This window comes from Sciurus carolinensis, chromosome 8 (genome assembly GCF_902686445.1).
Source record: "Sciurus carolinensis chromosome 8, mSciCar1.2, whole genome shotgun sequence".
NCBI classification, from domain to species: Eukaryota; Metazoa; Chordata; class Mammalia; order Rodentia; family Sciuridae; genus Sciurus; species Sciurus carolinensis.
Window position 1 is genome coordinate 132,894,790 of NC_062220.1, and position 13,752 is coordinate 132,908,541.

The window sequence follows — 13,752 nt, forward strand, 5'->3', positions numbered from 1 at the left end:
TAACAGCCATCCTGTCCCGTCCCTGAGAATCTGTGCTCAGCACACTTGTCCTCTGTGGTTTTAGGAGATGGCTAATTGTCAGGCCGTGATCCTCTCAGTAGAGGATGACACTGGGCACCGGATAATCATTGAAGATCTGTTGGAAGCCACCCGCAGCCCTGAGGTGGGCATGAGGCAGGCTGCCGCCATCATCCTCAACATCTACTGCTCCCGCTCCAAGGCCGACTACACCAGCCACCTGCGGAGCCTGCTCTCAGGCCTGATCCGCCTCTTCAACGACTCCAGTCCTGTGGTTCTGGAGGAGAGCTGGGATGCCCTAAATGCCATCACCAAGGTGAGGGGACCACTGACCCACAACGAGCTTTTTTTTTTTTTTTTTTTTTTTTTGGGTGCTGGGGATCGAACCCAGGGCCTTGTGCTTGCAAGGCAAGCACTCTACCGACTGAGCTATCTCCCCAGCCCCCACAACGAGCTTTTTATTGGAGAAAATTCCAGATGTTTATAATAACAGGTTCTGACAGGATTCCCCCGTATACCCATCACTCAGCTTCAGCGCTGATCCGCTTGTGCCTAGGCCCGTTTCCACCTCTGCCACCCCTTCCCACGGCCTCATTATTTTGAAGCAGTCCTGAGAGGGAGGACTGCACGTCATCATGGCTGCTTTTTCCTGGATTCCCACAGAAGCTGGATGCCGGCAACCAGCTGGCACTGATTGAAGAACTGCACAAAGAAATCCGGCTCATAGGCAACGAGAGCAAAGGCGAGCATGTTCCAGGGTTCTGCCTCCCAAAGAAGGTAAGCCGGGGCCTGGAGGTGCAGGGCCTGGGTCTGCAGCATGTGCTGGAGCAGTGGCAGGTCAGTCTGACTTCGTGCTTGAGTGTTCCTCAGCACCGTCACATGCAGTGTGCTTCTGCCATGGTGGCCGGATGGGGACAGGGTGCATGCTGCCATCTCAGCCAGACCAAGTGGGTTGCGGAGATAGCAGCAGTGTGTGTTACCTCTGTGTGCTTGTCCTATTGGGGCCCTTGTCCTCTTTCCACCGTTCATTAAGCCTTTTCCCCAACCAGCACCCTTTTGCTCCTAAGATTCAGCCCAAATTGGCATCTCCCAGTTGACTAGAGGATGATTGTCAGGAGCACCTTGCTTTGGGTGGGAGACATGTGGGCCCAGGGCCTTTGATATTGGTCTTTCAGCTGTGGTTCTCTTGTCAGGGGGTAACCTCCATCCTTCCAGTACTGAGAGAAGGAGTCCTCACTGGCAGCCCTGAGCAGAAAGAGGAAGCAGCCAAGGCCCTAGGCTTGGTGATCCGCCTGACCTCAGCTGATGCCCTGAGGCCCTCCGTGGTCAGCATCACTGGCCCCCTAATTCGCATCCTGGGGGACCGATTCAGCTGGAATGTGAAGGCGGCTCTGCTAGAGACACTCAGCCTCTTGCTAGCCAAGGTGAGTGACTGATGAGTTTGTTCTTTTGGTCCACTCAAATCTTAGAGAACAGCCATCTGCAGGACACTGACATGAGATACCTGTAGCAGCAGGGTGACAGCTTTGTTACGGAGAAATGGCATAGCAGAGGGAGTTGAGCCCACAGACTCTAGACAGACTACACTACGGTTCAATTCCAGGTCCTCCTCTTAGTAGCTACATGACCAGAAGGCCCTGGAGAAAGCCATGTAACCTCTGAGCCTGCCTCTGAACTCTGAGACGGATGACACTGCCTGCCTTCTGAGGGACTGCTCTGTGTGGGGATTAGGTGAACTAATGCCAGACACAGTGCCTGACACACTAAGCACTCGGTACACGGTGGTGGTGATTTTGAAGAATCAGTTTTAAAGGAAAGAAGTCAGGGCCGTGTAAATACAATGAAAACACTGTTAAAGTTACTTCAGCTCTTTATTATAGCCACTTCAAGGGAAATGCAAACAATCTGGTGAGAGAATGAGAAAGACCTTTTTGTGGTGCTGGAGATTGAACCGAGGGCCTTGTGCTTGCAAGGCAAGCATTCTACCAACTAAGCTATATCCCCAGCCCTGAAAGAGACATTTGAGAACAACCAAAGTGACTTCATTTTTTGCCAAAAGTATAAGAAGCAAAGATCTAATATGGTAACCATTTCAGATGTTCTTATGGGGTAGTAATTAAACCTCTTAGACTTAAAGTATAAATGGAGCCAAAATTCATTGTTTTAAAAAAAAATCTTACACAGGTTTGGAAGCAAATGTAGTGTTTTTTTATTTGCAAGTGGGAGCAATTCCCTAGCTACCAAATGGGATTGTATCAGCCTCATTTTGTGAATTTTTTTAAAAACAAAATGAAGTATCACCTTCACCTCATATTCTATGCTATATTTTTTCTGTGGTATTTTTGGAATTACAGACACAAGTGGAGCTCTTACCTCATGGGGCTTGCCCCTGACCCATCAGTCAATTGTCACCCATGGTGGGAGGTTTTCAATTCAGATTTACTGTCTTCCCCTGCTGTGTGTCTTGGGGGCAGCCTGCAGATCTGTTTGAATCCATTGTTTCCAGATGTTCATCGGCATTGAATCTCTAGACAGCCACTTGGAGATTCCTGTTTTATAAGAACGAAATTTTCTATTTATTTATTTATTTATTTATTTATTTATTTTTTATGTGGTGCTGAGAATCATACCCAGTTCCCCACCACTGAGCCACAACCCCAGCCCCAAGGATTAAATTTTCTCTTGCTCCAACTGTGTTTTAACAAAAGTATGGGGTGTAGCTCAGTGGTAGAGCACTTGCTTAGCACATGTGAGATACTGGGTTCCATCACCAGCACTACATTAAAAATAAATAAAATAAAGGTATGGTGTCCATCTATAACTAAAAGTGTTTTTGTTTTTAAAAAGTGTGCCTGTTTTCTGTGTCTAGTCAGGGAGTGAGCTGGAGTTGTACTGAGGTGGGTGCAGATGTGTATCAGGTGAACTCTCCAAGGTCATTTGTGTCATGGACTTGTTCCAAGGGGCACTCAGTGTGCAGAACTTGACCTGCAAATCCCTTGTTTAGAAGCTAGTGCCTGCTGTTATGTGGACATCTCCTGCCTTGGCACGAGAGCTCTACTTTAGCATTGCTGACCATCACCTGTGTGCCCCTGCTTTTTAATGGATTCAGAGAAGGAGGGTCTGAGTTGCTTATCCTTCTGGGTGGGCTTCACTGAGCTAACCTGTGATACAGCCAGGGATGCAAGGTGGCTCCCTCTGACAGTCATTGCTGCTACCACCTCCTCTTCCTCCTGCTTCCCCTGGTGTGGTGGAAGATGCTGAAAACAGATGAGGAGGCTGAGCTAAACCTATCTGCTGTTGCTAGCCTGTGTGAGAGCTTGGTTAACTCTGGGTGGCCTGTGATTATTGTTTGCTTTCATGCCTGTAGTAGTAGTACACTGTGACCTTGGAGTCTACCACAGCAGTGATCTTGGGGTGTGTGTTTTTCCCACAGGTTGGAATTGCCCTGAAGCCCTTCCTACCCCAGCTGCAGACCACCTTCACCAAAGCCCTGCAGGACTCCAACCGGGGCGTGCGCCTGAAGGCTGCTGACGCACTGGGGAAGCTCATTTCCATCCACATCAAGGTGGATCCCCTCTTTACAGAGCTGCTCAATGGAATCCGTGTCATAGAGGACCCAGGCGTCAGGTAAGGTGCTTCTGAGGGAGACAAGGCAGCTGCTTCAGGCTGTAACTATGCAGGTAGAAGGCAGTGGTGGGGAAAAGGCAGGGGTTAAATCAGTGTGTTGGTTCCCTAGGGACACCATGCTACAGGCCCTGAGGTTTGTGATTCAGGGAGCAGGTGCCAAAGTGGATGCTGTTATCCGGAAGAACATCGTTTCGCTCCTGCTGAGCATGCTGGGACATGATGAGGTACGTCTGCAGTTGGGTGACTGGGCAGGGGGCTCTGCTGTTTCTTATCTCCTTTCTTTGATTGCTTCTCCACGTATTATTACTTCGACTACTCTACAGCTTACCAAGTGTCTGCTCAGGTTGTGGAGGAGTCATGCAAATGTTACTGATGTTATTGAATCTTGCTTTAAAAAAAAATATTTTTTTTTGGTGCTGGAGATTGGACCCAGGGCCCCCAGCCTGATGATTCTACTTTATAGATAAGGCAAGTAAGATTTGTGCCGTCCCAGGTCTGTCTAATTTTAAGTCACTTTTCCCTCTCTATCCCTCATTTCCCTCTTTGTAAATTGAAGATACTCATTTATTGGTTCAGGAAACATTTATAGATATGAAGGGCCTGTGTATGAGGCCTCATGGTTGCAGACCTTAAGAAATTTAAGAATCAGATAGGATAAACCATCTTTGCTATCTATCTGGGTGGAAGGTCTTAGTACTATTTTAGAGGATGAGACTTGTCTGGGGCCACACTCTATGCAGTTACAGAATCAAAACCAGAATCCACCTGTGTGTGGTGGCACATGTCTGTAATTCCAGGGACTTGGGAGGCCGAGGCAGGGGAATTACAAGTTTGAGGCCAGCATGGATAACTTAATGAAATCCTGTCTCAAAATTTTAAAAAAGAACTGGGGATGTAATTCAGTGATGGAGACTTGCCTTGCATACACAAGACCCTGGCTTCCATTCCCAGCGACGTGGGTTTTCTCTCCCTCTCTCCCTCTCTCCCTCTCTCCCTCTCTCCCTCTCTCCCTCTCTCCCTTTCTCCCTTTCTCCCTTTCTCCCTCTCTCCCTCTCTCCCTCCCTCCCTCCCTCTCTCCCTCTCTCTCACACACAGAATCTGGGCCCTGTGACTCTGGGTTGTGCCCAATTCCATTATCCCTGTCCAGTCTGGAAGCATTTGTTAATTGTTTGCCAAGCACGGCAGGTCCAGTGGTGGGGGTGGTGGGTAAGACTTTTCTTTTTCCCCTTTAACAACAACACTTCTGTTGTGGTGGCCTAATTTACATTTATAGGGCTAATCTTGGCAGAGAATGCCTTTGGGTTTGTGTGGTTTCACACTTCATGGTGGGAGTACACCTGGGCCCAGCCATTGCTGCCGTGTTTAACACAACTCTGCAGGTCTGGTTCTGGTCCTCAGCGGGCCCTGGCTTCTCTGGATATCGATGAGAACATCTGTCCTCTTTTGGTCACTGTCAACAAAGACTTTTACAGGGTCATGTATAACACAAACAAAAGTTAGTATTTAAACAAATTTGCATTTTACCACAGTGGAGCTTAAAATAGCTTCCATTGGAGAGAGTGGGTATCAGCTGGCTTTATCCTTTTTTGGCACCTAGGCTTCTGCTTGGAGCTCAGAGGCCCAAGCTGCCGGGACTCCATCCTCTTCCCTTTAGAACTTCCACTTGGATTGAAGGCTGCATTTGGCGTCAGCCTGGCATTAGCTTCCCCACAGGTCCTTGGTTGATCGTTTGGAGGGATACATGTCAAGCTGGCATCGAGTAATATATAGCATATAAAATCCCCTCTTTCAATTTTCTAAAGATAATTGGCTGAGCTGAGAGTAACCAGGAGCTCTTTGTGTGCCTGGCCTTTTTTTTTTTTTTTTTTTCCTGTATCAGATACTGAACTCAGGGGCACTTAGCCACTGAGCCACATCCCCAGCCCTATGTTGTATTTTATTTAGAGACAGGGTCTCACTTTTACTGAGGCTGGCTTTGAACTGGTGATCCTCCTGCCTCAACCTCCTGAACCACTAGGATTATAGACACATGCCACCGTGCCCAGCTCCTGATCTTGATTTTAATAGAAAACACTCACTTTGCTGGGCATGTTGGTGCACACCTGTAATCTCAACATCTCGGGAGGTTGAGGCAGGAGGATCAAGAGGGCAAAGCCAGCCTTAGCAAGGCCCTAAGCAACGCAGACCCTGTCTCTAAAAAAAATACAAAAAGGACCGGGGATATGGCTCAGTGTTAAGTGCCCCTGGGTCCAGTCCCTGGAACCAAAAAAACATTAAAAAAAAAAAAAAAAAAAAAAGGCACACACGTACACTCATACAGCCCAGAATCTGGGCCCTGTGACTCCTGGTTGTGCTTGTGCCCAATTCCATAAACCCTTTCCATTCTGGAATCATTTGTCAAGTACCTATTGGCTGTGGTGACACAGTAGAGGCAGCAGAAAGTCATCTGGGTACAAGATGACACACGAACTTATGGGGGAGGGAACTCAGAGTATTTGTTTCTTGCTGCCTTCCCAGGTGGCTGTGGACAGGTGGCTCCCCTCTCTGCTGTGGTCTTTCCCAGCTGTGCCCCTTCTGTCTCAGGGCCATTGAGAGTAACTGAGAAACTAAATGTAAAGCATTCAGATTTCCGAAGAGAAAGGTGCTATGTAAATACAGTTATTATTGCTATTGTGATGATGATTACCATATGCACACACACTGGCGTTTTCTATAATTATGTGAAGTGCCGGGCATGTAATTTTAACTCCCCACCAAGTGGTGGTTGCAGTGAATGGCAGTCCTGATCTGGTCCTGGGAACACAAGTGCCTAGAGTAAGGTCTGGCTTCAAAGCTGCTGAGTGAACGTGTTTTATTCTCTTCTCTGCCCTCCCTTCTGGGCCCCTGCCTGAACCCCCTGTCACTCCCCACTCTGCTCTCCAGGACAATACTCGGATCTCCTCAGCCGGGTGCCTGGGGGAGCTGTGTGCCTTTTTGACAGAAGAGGAGCTTAGCACTGTTCTTCAGCAGTGCTTACTGGGTAGGTCTCTTGTACATGGGAGTTCCCCTCTATGGACTTGGGCCTCTCAGCCCCAGGGAAGAGGCCCTGGGCACCTGTCTCCCCTTCCCCTCAGATGATCTTGTAGCACCTGGACTACCCCTTCCTTGGGACCAGCTGCTAAAACAAGTTTCCAGTAGTCCTGTAGCACTGAGTATCTCTGCTCTAAGGACACAGCCAGAAGCCAGGAGCAGTTTGTGAGATGCTTCTCTGCCACTTTTTAGAACTTTTACTATGAAAGTGGGGAGGTTGGGCACAGCGTGGCCTGGGGTTTCCACCATGCCTAAGCCTGCACCATGGTCTTGGTGGCGCTTAGCTCCCAGGACTCCGTGTGTATGAGTGGGCTATGAAGTTCAGGTTGACTCCAGTTGTATCTTCTACCCAGCGGATGTGTCCGGCATTGACTGGATGGTTCGGCATGGCCGGAGCTTAGCACTCTCTGTGGCTGTGAACGTGGCTCCCAGCAGACTCTGTACAGGCAGATACAGCAATGAAGTTCAGGAAATGATCCTCAGCAGTGCTGTGGCAGACAGGGTAAGGCTCTCAGGCTGCTGGGCCAGCCCTCCCTGTCCCCTGTGAGTATTCCACAGGCATGGCTCTGCTCACCCATCTCAGGGGACAACCCCAGCTGGGTCTTCAGAGCATGGGTTCTGTTTTACTGTGGCTGGTAACTTGCTGTGCCTGGGACCAGGGGTGATTTCTTTGGGCTCCAGTTGCATCATCTAAACAATGAAGACTTCCGGTTGGAAGAAGTAGATGTCCACGACTGGTCAAAAGGTCTCTGATCTCTGTTCCTGAGAACGAGTTGTTCATCTCCTCGACTGCCAGGGCAGCCCATCTAAATGAGAGCTGTCGAGGTGTCTTTGGTGTGAAGTATTAAGGGATGAGTGGTGAAAGGACTTGGAGATTTCCTGGGGAATCTGGTTCTGCTGCTCCAAGGAGGGAGTGGGATGCGTCTGCCCACCTAGCTCTTCTCTTTCTTCACAGATCCCCATTGCAGTGAGTGGAGTCCGGGGCATGGGCTTCCTGATGAAGTACCACATCGAGACAGGAGGGGGACAGTTGCCAGCCAGACTCTCCAGCCTGTTTATTAAGGTGAGTAGGGTAGGGGCTTATACAACCCACCAAGCCCAGCTCATGAGAAAACCCCAGAACCAGAGGATATTGGAAATATGCCCCTGACTAGTTGGATGCCCCTTCTGCATGCATGACATCCAGGAGACCTGTGGACCCTTGGAAAGGGAGGGCAAAGTGTTTCTGTGAGCACTTTTTCAGTCTGAGTCCAGCTTTTTTTCAGATTTTCAGACCTGTGACCTCAAATCAAGTTAATAACCACTGTTTCAGGCATTCTCTGTAAGCATCCTGATTTTATAGAATTAGGGATAAACCTGGGTTCAGATATTAATAAATCTAGCTGGGCATGGTGGTGCACACCTGTAATCCCAGGGGTTTGGGAGACTGAGGCAGGAGGATTGCCAAGTTCAAAGCCAGCTTCAGCAACTTAGCAAGGTACTAAGCAACTCAGTGAGATCCTGTCTCTAAATAAAATACAAAATAGGGCTGGGGAGGTGGTTAAGTGCCTACACACACACACACACACACACACACACACACACACACACATATATTAATAAATCTCCCCTTCCTGCCTCCCTTTCTTAGTGGCATGGCATTTATTAGTGTGGTTATAGTATCAGTTCCAGGCCCTAATAGGAAAAGCCATGGAATCCGACAATGGGACTCCCACAGACAGTGTGATGTTGCTTCTCAAGCAATTATGTAGAAATCAGAACCAGATTCTGCATTTTAATGGGATGGGGCCGCACCTGAGACTCTGCCTCTGTAACCAGCTCCTAGGTGACTAACCCTGTGCACAGATCTTGCTGAGAAATGAGGTTCCAAAGATACCTAGGCTCCTACTGGGAGTTCCTAGGAGCCTGATTAGACCTGCCGTCTGTGATGGCATCCACTTGCATTCACTTGTCCACTCAGCGCTTGCTCAGTACCCACTCCGGGCTGGACCCTGAAGGAGTAGAGATGAACAAGGTGGATGAGCTCCTTGGAGCCCCTAGGGAGGGCCCTTGGGTTGGGTTGTTAGGGAGACATTGAGAGGATGAAAAGGAACTGACCAAGCAAAGATCTGGGGCCAGCTTGGGCAGTGGCTTGTTTGAGGAAGTTAAACAAGCGGCCAGGAGTAGTGAGCCAAGGGGAGAGTGGCACGAGATGAGATGGGGGAGGTAGATAGCAGGGCCTGGCGGGATCATGTCACACCCTCTCAGGGAGGAACATTGGAAGGGAGGAGTGGGTCAGTGGCCATGACGAAGAGAGTGTCAGGGCTGGAAATCTGGGCTTTGGGATGAGACTGCCTGTGTTCCTTTCACAGTGTCTGCAGAACCCATCCAGTGACATCAGACTGGTGGCTGAGAAGATGATCTGGTGGGCAAATAAGGACCCACTGCCTCCCCTGGAGCCCCAGGCCATCAAGCCCATCCTGAAGGCTCTTCTTGACAACACCAAGGATAAGAACACTGTCGTAAGGGCCTACAGTGACCAGGCAATTGTCAACCTGCTCAAGATGAGGCGGGGCGACGAGGTGTTTCAGGTGGGAACTGGCCCGGGGGCCTCCCAGAGCATGCTGCGGGCCCTCGGCTTGCTGTTTTTCTCCTGCATGGTAGAATTAGCCCCATTCTCTTCTCTGCCACCATGTATGTGTCAGCCTTCAGGAGCAGATTGAGATTCAGGTGACTGTCCTGGTGCCTGAAAACACATATTTCCCTTGGTTTTCAGACTTTTTCTGGCAGCAGAACTCTTTTCTTCAAATAAAATCTCCATGGCATCCAAGCACATACAACAGATCCCAGTAGAGCTGCCTTTTTGAGGCCCAGAGTCCTGTTACCTCAGTCCCCCGCCCCTGCATCCAAAGCGCTGAGAACTGTAACTGTAACATCTGCTCCCTCATCTTAGGAAAAACACAATGAGCGTTTTTCTAGGCTGTCCCTGGACCCATCTGATTGCCTTATTTTGTTGCCAAATTCTGCCTCAGTGGCTCTGGTTCGGAGGTTAGCATTTATCTTTGTCTTGATTTGACTGGGAATTTGAAGCCTTCTCTTCTGACTGTGTCTCCTCACGCCCACCCTTCCTTACAGTCCCTGTCCAAAATCCTGGATGTGGCCAGCTTGGAGGTGCTGAATGAGTGCAACCGCAGGTCCCTGAAGAAGCTGGCCAGCCAAGCAGACTCCACGGAGCAGGTGGACGACACCATTCTGACGTGATAGGCCTGGGCCCTGCTGTAGCGTTTCAGCTCCACATCTCTGTTCACTGTTTTCATTTTTGAAAATACGTTTGTTCCGATGGGGAGCTTATTAGATGGCATTCCCAGAAAGTATTTTAATATATCAACCGACCACAGCCAAAGCCTTAAACCCACACACAACTGAAAATTGCCTCCTCCATCTCCCACCCTTTTCTTTGAAGAAGAAAAGGAAAAGCACATGCGTAAGCCTCAGCAAATGGCAGCCCAGGGCCCGCCATCCAGCTCAGCAGGCCGTGTCTAGGACCAGGAGGGTCGAACTTCAGGTTCCTCTTCTGTGCTTGAGCTCTGGTTCAAGACCTGGCGCTCCCAGCCTTTGCCTTTGCCTAGATCCTGAGCGGGACACAGAGCTGTCGAGCCCCGCCGGCGTGGTATGTCTTGGCTTGGCTTCTCAGCGTTGTGTGGCCTGGTAGGATCCGACCTCTGTTGGGTGAAAGTGACACGCAGCTCTGGTAGTTCCCAGGTTGAGGGAGGGTTTTTGTGCAGGCCATTTGAAGGAGGAATGTTTAATAAAGGCTTTGATTTAATCTGAATAGAAGCATATTTTTTAAATGATCTCCAAACATCCATTAATCATGAAGTTTCCTCACCCAGAATAAGGAAAGGTTTGCAAGTATTTTTGTTGGTGTTGGCAACACTCATTTCTGGGCATCCCTCTCCCCTGCTTTCAGAAGTCTTTGTCAACTCCTAGATCCCTACAGACATTTCTGCAGAAGGTGGGGCTCAAGTTGGCCACTTCCTGGGTCTGTCCTGACTTGGGAAGGTGGGGAGCTAACGGGGGTCAAGCTGTAGAGACCCATCCACATGAAGTAACGTTCCTACAGTCCAGGGACTTGCAAGAGGAAACTGGAGTTGCAGTTCAGCATCTGCCTCTTTTATGAATGACTTCCTTCCTCCTGATTCTTAGAAGGCTCGTGACATGCACATCCTGTCTGATGGAGCACACCCCACTGGGCCCTAGTGACGCAAGTTTTTCTGGGCTGTTTCCCTGGTCATAATACGGAACAAACCTTTATTAAAATTACTGGCCAGAGCTGTAAAAGGAAGAGAAATAAAAAGTGGTGGTAGTGAACTCTTTGTGAAAGGTATAAAATGCTATACAAAAAACCCAAGCATTGCATATTAATAATGCAGCAGAGGTAGAAAGTGACTCAACACTTTTGGTGAATAAGACAAGGTGACCTCCAAGATGCTTCTGATGAAATCCTTGCCTTCTATGCCTGAGCCTTATGTCACAGGACTTCCTATTGTTTTGCAGCAGACCTGGTCTCAGCTGGCTCGGGTAATTGTAGAATCCCAACTGGGGCTGGAAGGGACCTTGAGAGGTCAGCTGAGTTGGTCCCCACAGCCAAACAGCCAATGGTTTCAGCTTTTGGTATCCATGGTTACTGTTCCCTGCTTTTGGGATTCAGATGGTCATCAGTGTCCTCCCAGCTGCCTAGGGCTTGTATCCAGCAAGCTGTCTGCATGTGTGTTCACCTCTCCCAGGCAACTAGTGAGGAGCAGGAAGTTTCCCTTATAAGAGGGCATGGCTGGGAAGCCTTTGCTGAGCCCCAAAGATAGTCTTCAGTGTTTCCTCCAGGGTCTTAGGTGAGGTGCTTACATCTGCCTCTGGCTTTCAGTCCCCAGTCTGCAACTGGAGGGCAACATGACATGCTTAGAGGTGGAAGACATTCATTAAGCAAAATCCAAAGGAAAAACACCAGCTTCCAGTTCCAGAAAGTGGAGGAGGATGAGATCTCTGTGTTCAGAATAGATGGCTGGAGGTTGATTCACAGACGGCGGTGACTCAAAGGCTCCTGGAGCATGCCGAGGTGCATTCTCTGAGTCTGGAAGGAGGTTGGGAGCTCCTCGGAGGTGAGCGGCAAAGGACTGTCACAGGACAACAGTGGAACAGGCAAAAGGGTCCTTTCAGTCTGGAGTCATAGCAGTCCTGGAAACGGCAGCTCAGTCAGCCCTGGAAGAAGTGGAGAAGCAGAAGCTATTTGTCCTGGTGGTTGGTAGAGATCTTTAGCTTTGGGCAAGTCATCTAACCTTTCTGGGCCAGTTTTCTCATCTGTAAAATGAGGAATTTAGAATAGAAGCTCTAAAAATCTATTGTTCTCAGTTATCTTCTAGGCATTATTGGTACTTGTAACAGGTAACATTCAACATCATTTCATTTAATCCTCTCAAATGTCCTATGAAGTAGGTTCTTTGTTATTGTTTTCCAGAGAAGGAAATTGAGGCACAGAGGTCATTGACCCAGGATCATGTGACCCCAAAATGGCAGTCTGTCCCCAGAGCTTGCTTTTAGCCTTTCTCTTCCCTCTCCTGTGCTGGTTAGACTTCAGCATTTTTAGTTCTTTACAGCAAGTCCTCTAGACCTTTCAAACTCACAGGAAATGAAAATATATGTACAGCACCCTGGGTAAAGGGCTGTCACAGGAAATGAAAATATATGTACAGCACCCTGGGTAAAGGGCTATGCCAGCTGCAGAAGACTGGCCCAGGGGTCCATCCACCCCAGGCCTACCCAGCTGCTGGGCAGGGAGCAGTACCTCACCCCACTTACGGGACAATGGCTGGGAGATTCTCTAGAGAAGACAGTTTATTGTCAAAGACTTTCAGTGATTCTCTAAAGGGGAGACTTGTCCCATCTTTCTCTTCCCTGTGTCTGAAAGTCAGTGACAATAGCTTACCCTTTCTAAGCAGAGAAAACCGTCTAAACAGCATTCACACCCTTTAACTCGGAGCCTTTGGGATCAGGAACAGTAAGATGACTCTGAAGTGTAGGCTAGTGTGACGTGGTTCAGATACCCCTTCTAGGAACCAGACCTACAGTTCTCTCCATCCACACTGCAACGCTAGAGGGTCTGGGAGAGGAACGGGGAAGCTGCAGGGTTGACGGCTTTGGATGCAGGGATTTGGAGTCACTATTTTATGGACAGATTTTGAACATTGGTAATTAGGAATGCACTAATTCACAAGAAGTGGGGCACTGGGGAAGAATAGAGAAATGTTTTCTAAGTATGATTCCGTATAGACATCATTTTTTAAAATATTTTTTTAGTTGTAGATGGACACAATACCTTTATTTTATTTATTTATTTATATATGGTGCTAAGGATCGAACCCAGTGCCTCACACATGCCAGGCAAGTGCTCTACCACTGAGCCACAACCCCAGCCTGTGGATATATCTTAAATTGCTTCATGTCTTTCAGAATTAGAACAATAAGGACAAAGAAGAGCCAGTCTAACATGAAGGTCTAGACTCTAAAGTATTTGAAAGGAAACGTAGATACTGTATTGCTTTAAAGCTCTGGCGTACTGCAATCACAGGGACTTTGAAGTCAGAGCTGAACCTTTACTTCTTAATATTAAGCAATGTGACCTGGGGCACGTTCCTTGGTCTCTCAGCATGTTGCCGCATCTTTATGGTGATCGTACAGTTTCACAGGGTTGTTGTCTGGATTGAATGACAGTCCATTCTACACAAAGCCAGGCACACAGGAAGTTCCTCATACATGGATGGTGTGAGTAAAATGTGCCCATTACCCCATAAGAGGTATTGTAGTACAGCTTTGTCACATCTGTGAATTCCATGCTGGACCCAGATTATCATCAACTTCTTGAACCCATAGTTTAAAAAGTTGCTAACGAAATCTGATTTCTTTGGAAGACTAATGATATAATCATGACCTTTTTCTGATATCAGGGATTGAATGCAGGAGTGCTTTACTACGGAGCCACATCCCCAGCCCTTTTTAAAATTATTT

The 13,752-nt window shown here is 48.4% G+C and overlaps 1 protein-coding gene across 1 annotated transcript in view; it reads left to right on the plus strand.

Moving 5' to 3' along the window:
- Positions 1-10,525, plus strand: part of Gcn1 (GCN1 activator of EIF2AK4) — a 60,588-nt gene extending 50,063 nt beyond the window's left edge. The window contains exons 49-58 of the mRNA XM_047561413.1: positions 65-334; positions 682-795; positions 1,212-1,442; positions 3,452-3,645; positions 3,755-3,869; positions 6,568-6,664; positions 7,068-7,216; positions 7,670-7,777; positions 9,066-9,284; positions 9,829-10,525. Coding sequence (XP_047417369.1) covers positions 65-334; positions 682-795; positions 1,212-1,442; positions 3,452-3,645; positions 3,755-3,869; positions 6,568-6,664; positions 7,068-7,216; positions 7,670-7,777; positions 9,066-9,284; positions 9,829-9,954 — 1,623 coding nt within the window. The 3' untranslated portion in view covers positions 9,955-10,525. The remainder of the gene's footprint in view (positions 1-64; positions 335-681; positions 796-1,211; positions 1,443-3,451; positions 3,646-3,754; positions 3,870-6,567; positions 6,665-7,067; positions 7,217-7,669; positions 7,778-9,065; positions 9,285-9,828) is intronic.
- Positions 10,526-13,752: the final 3,227 nt, after the last annotated feature.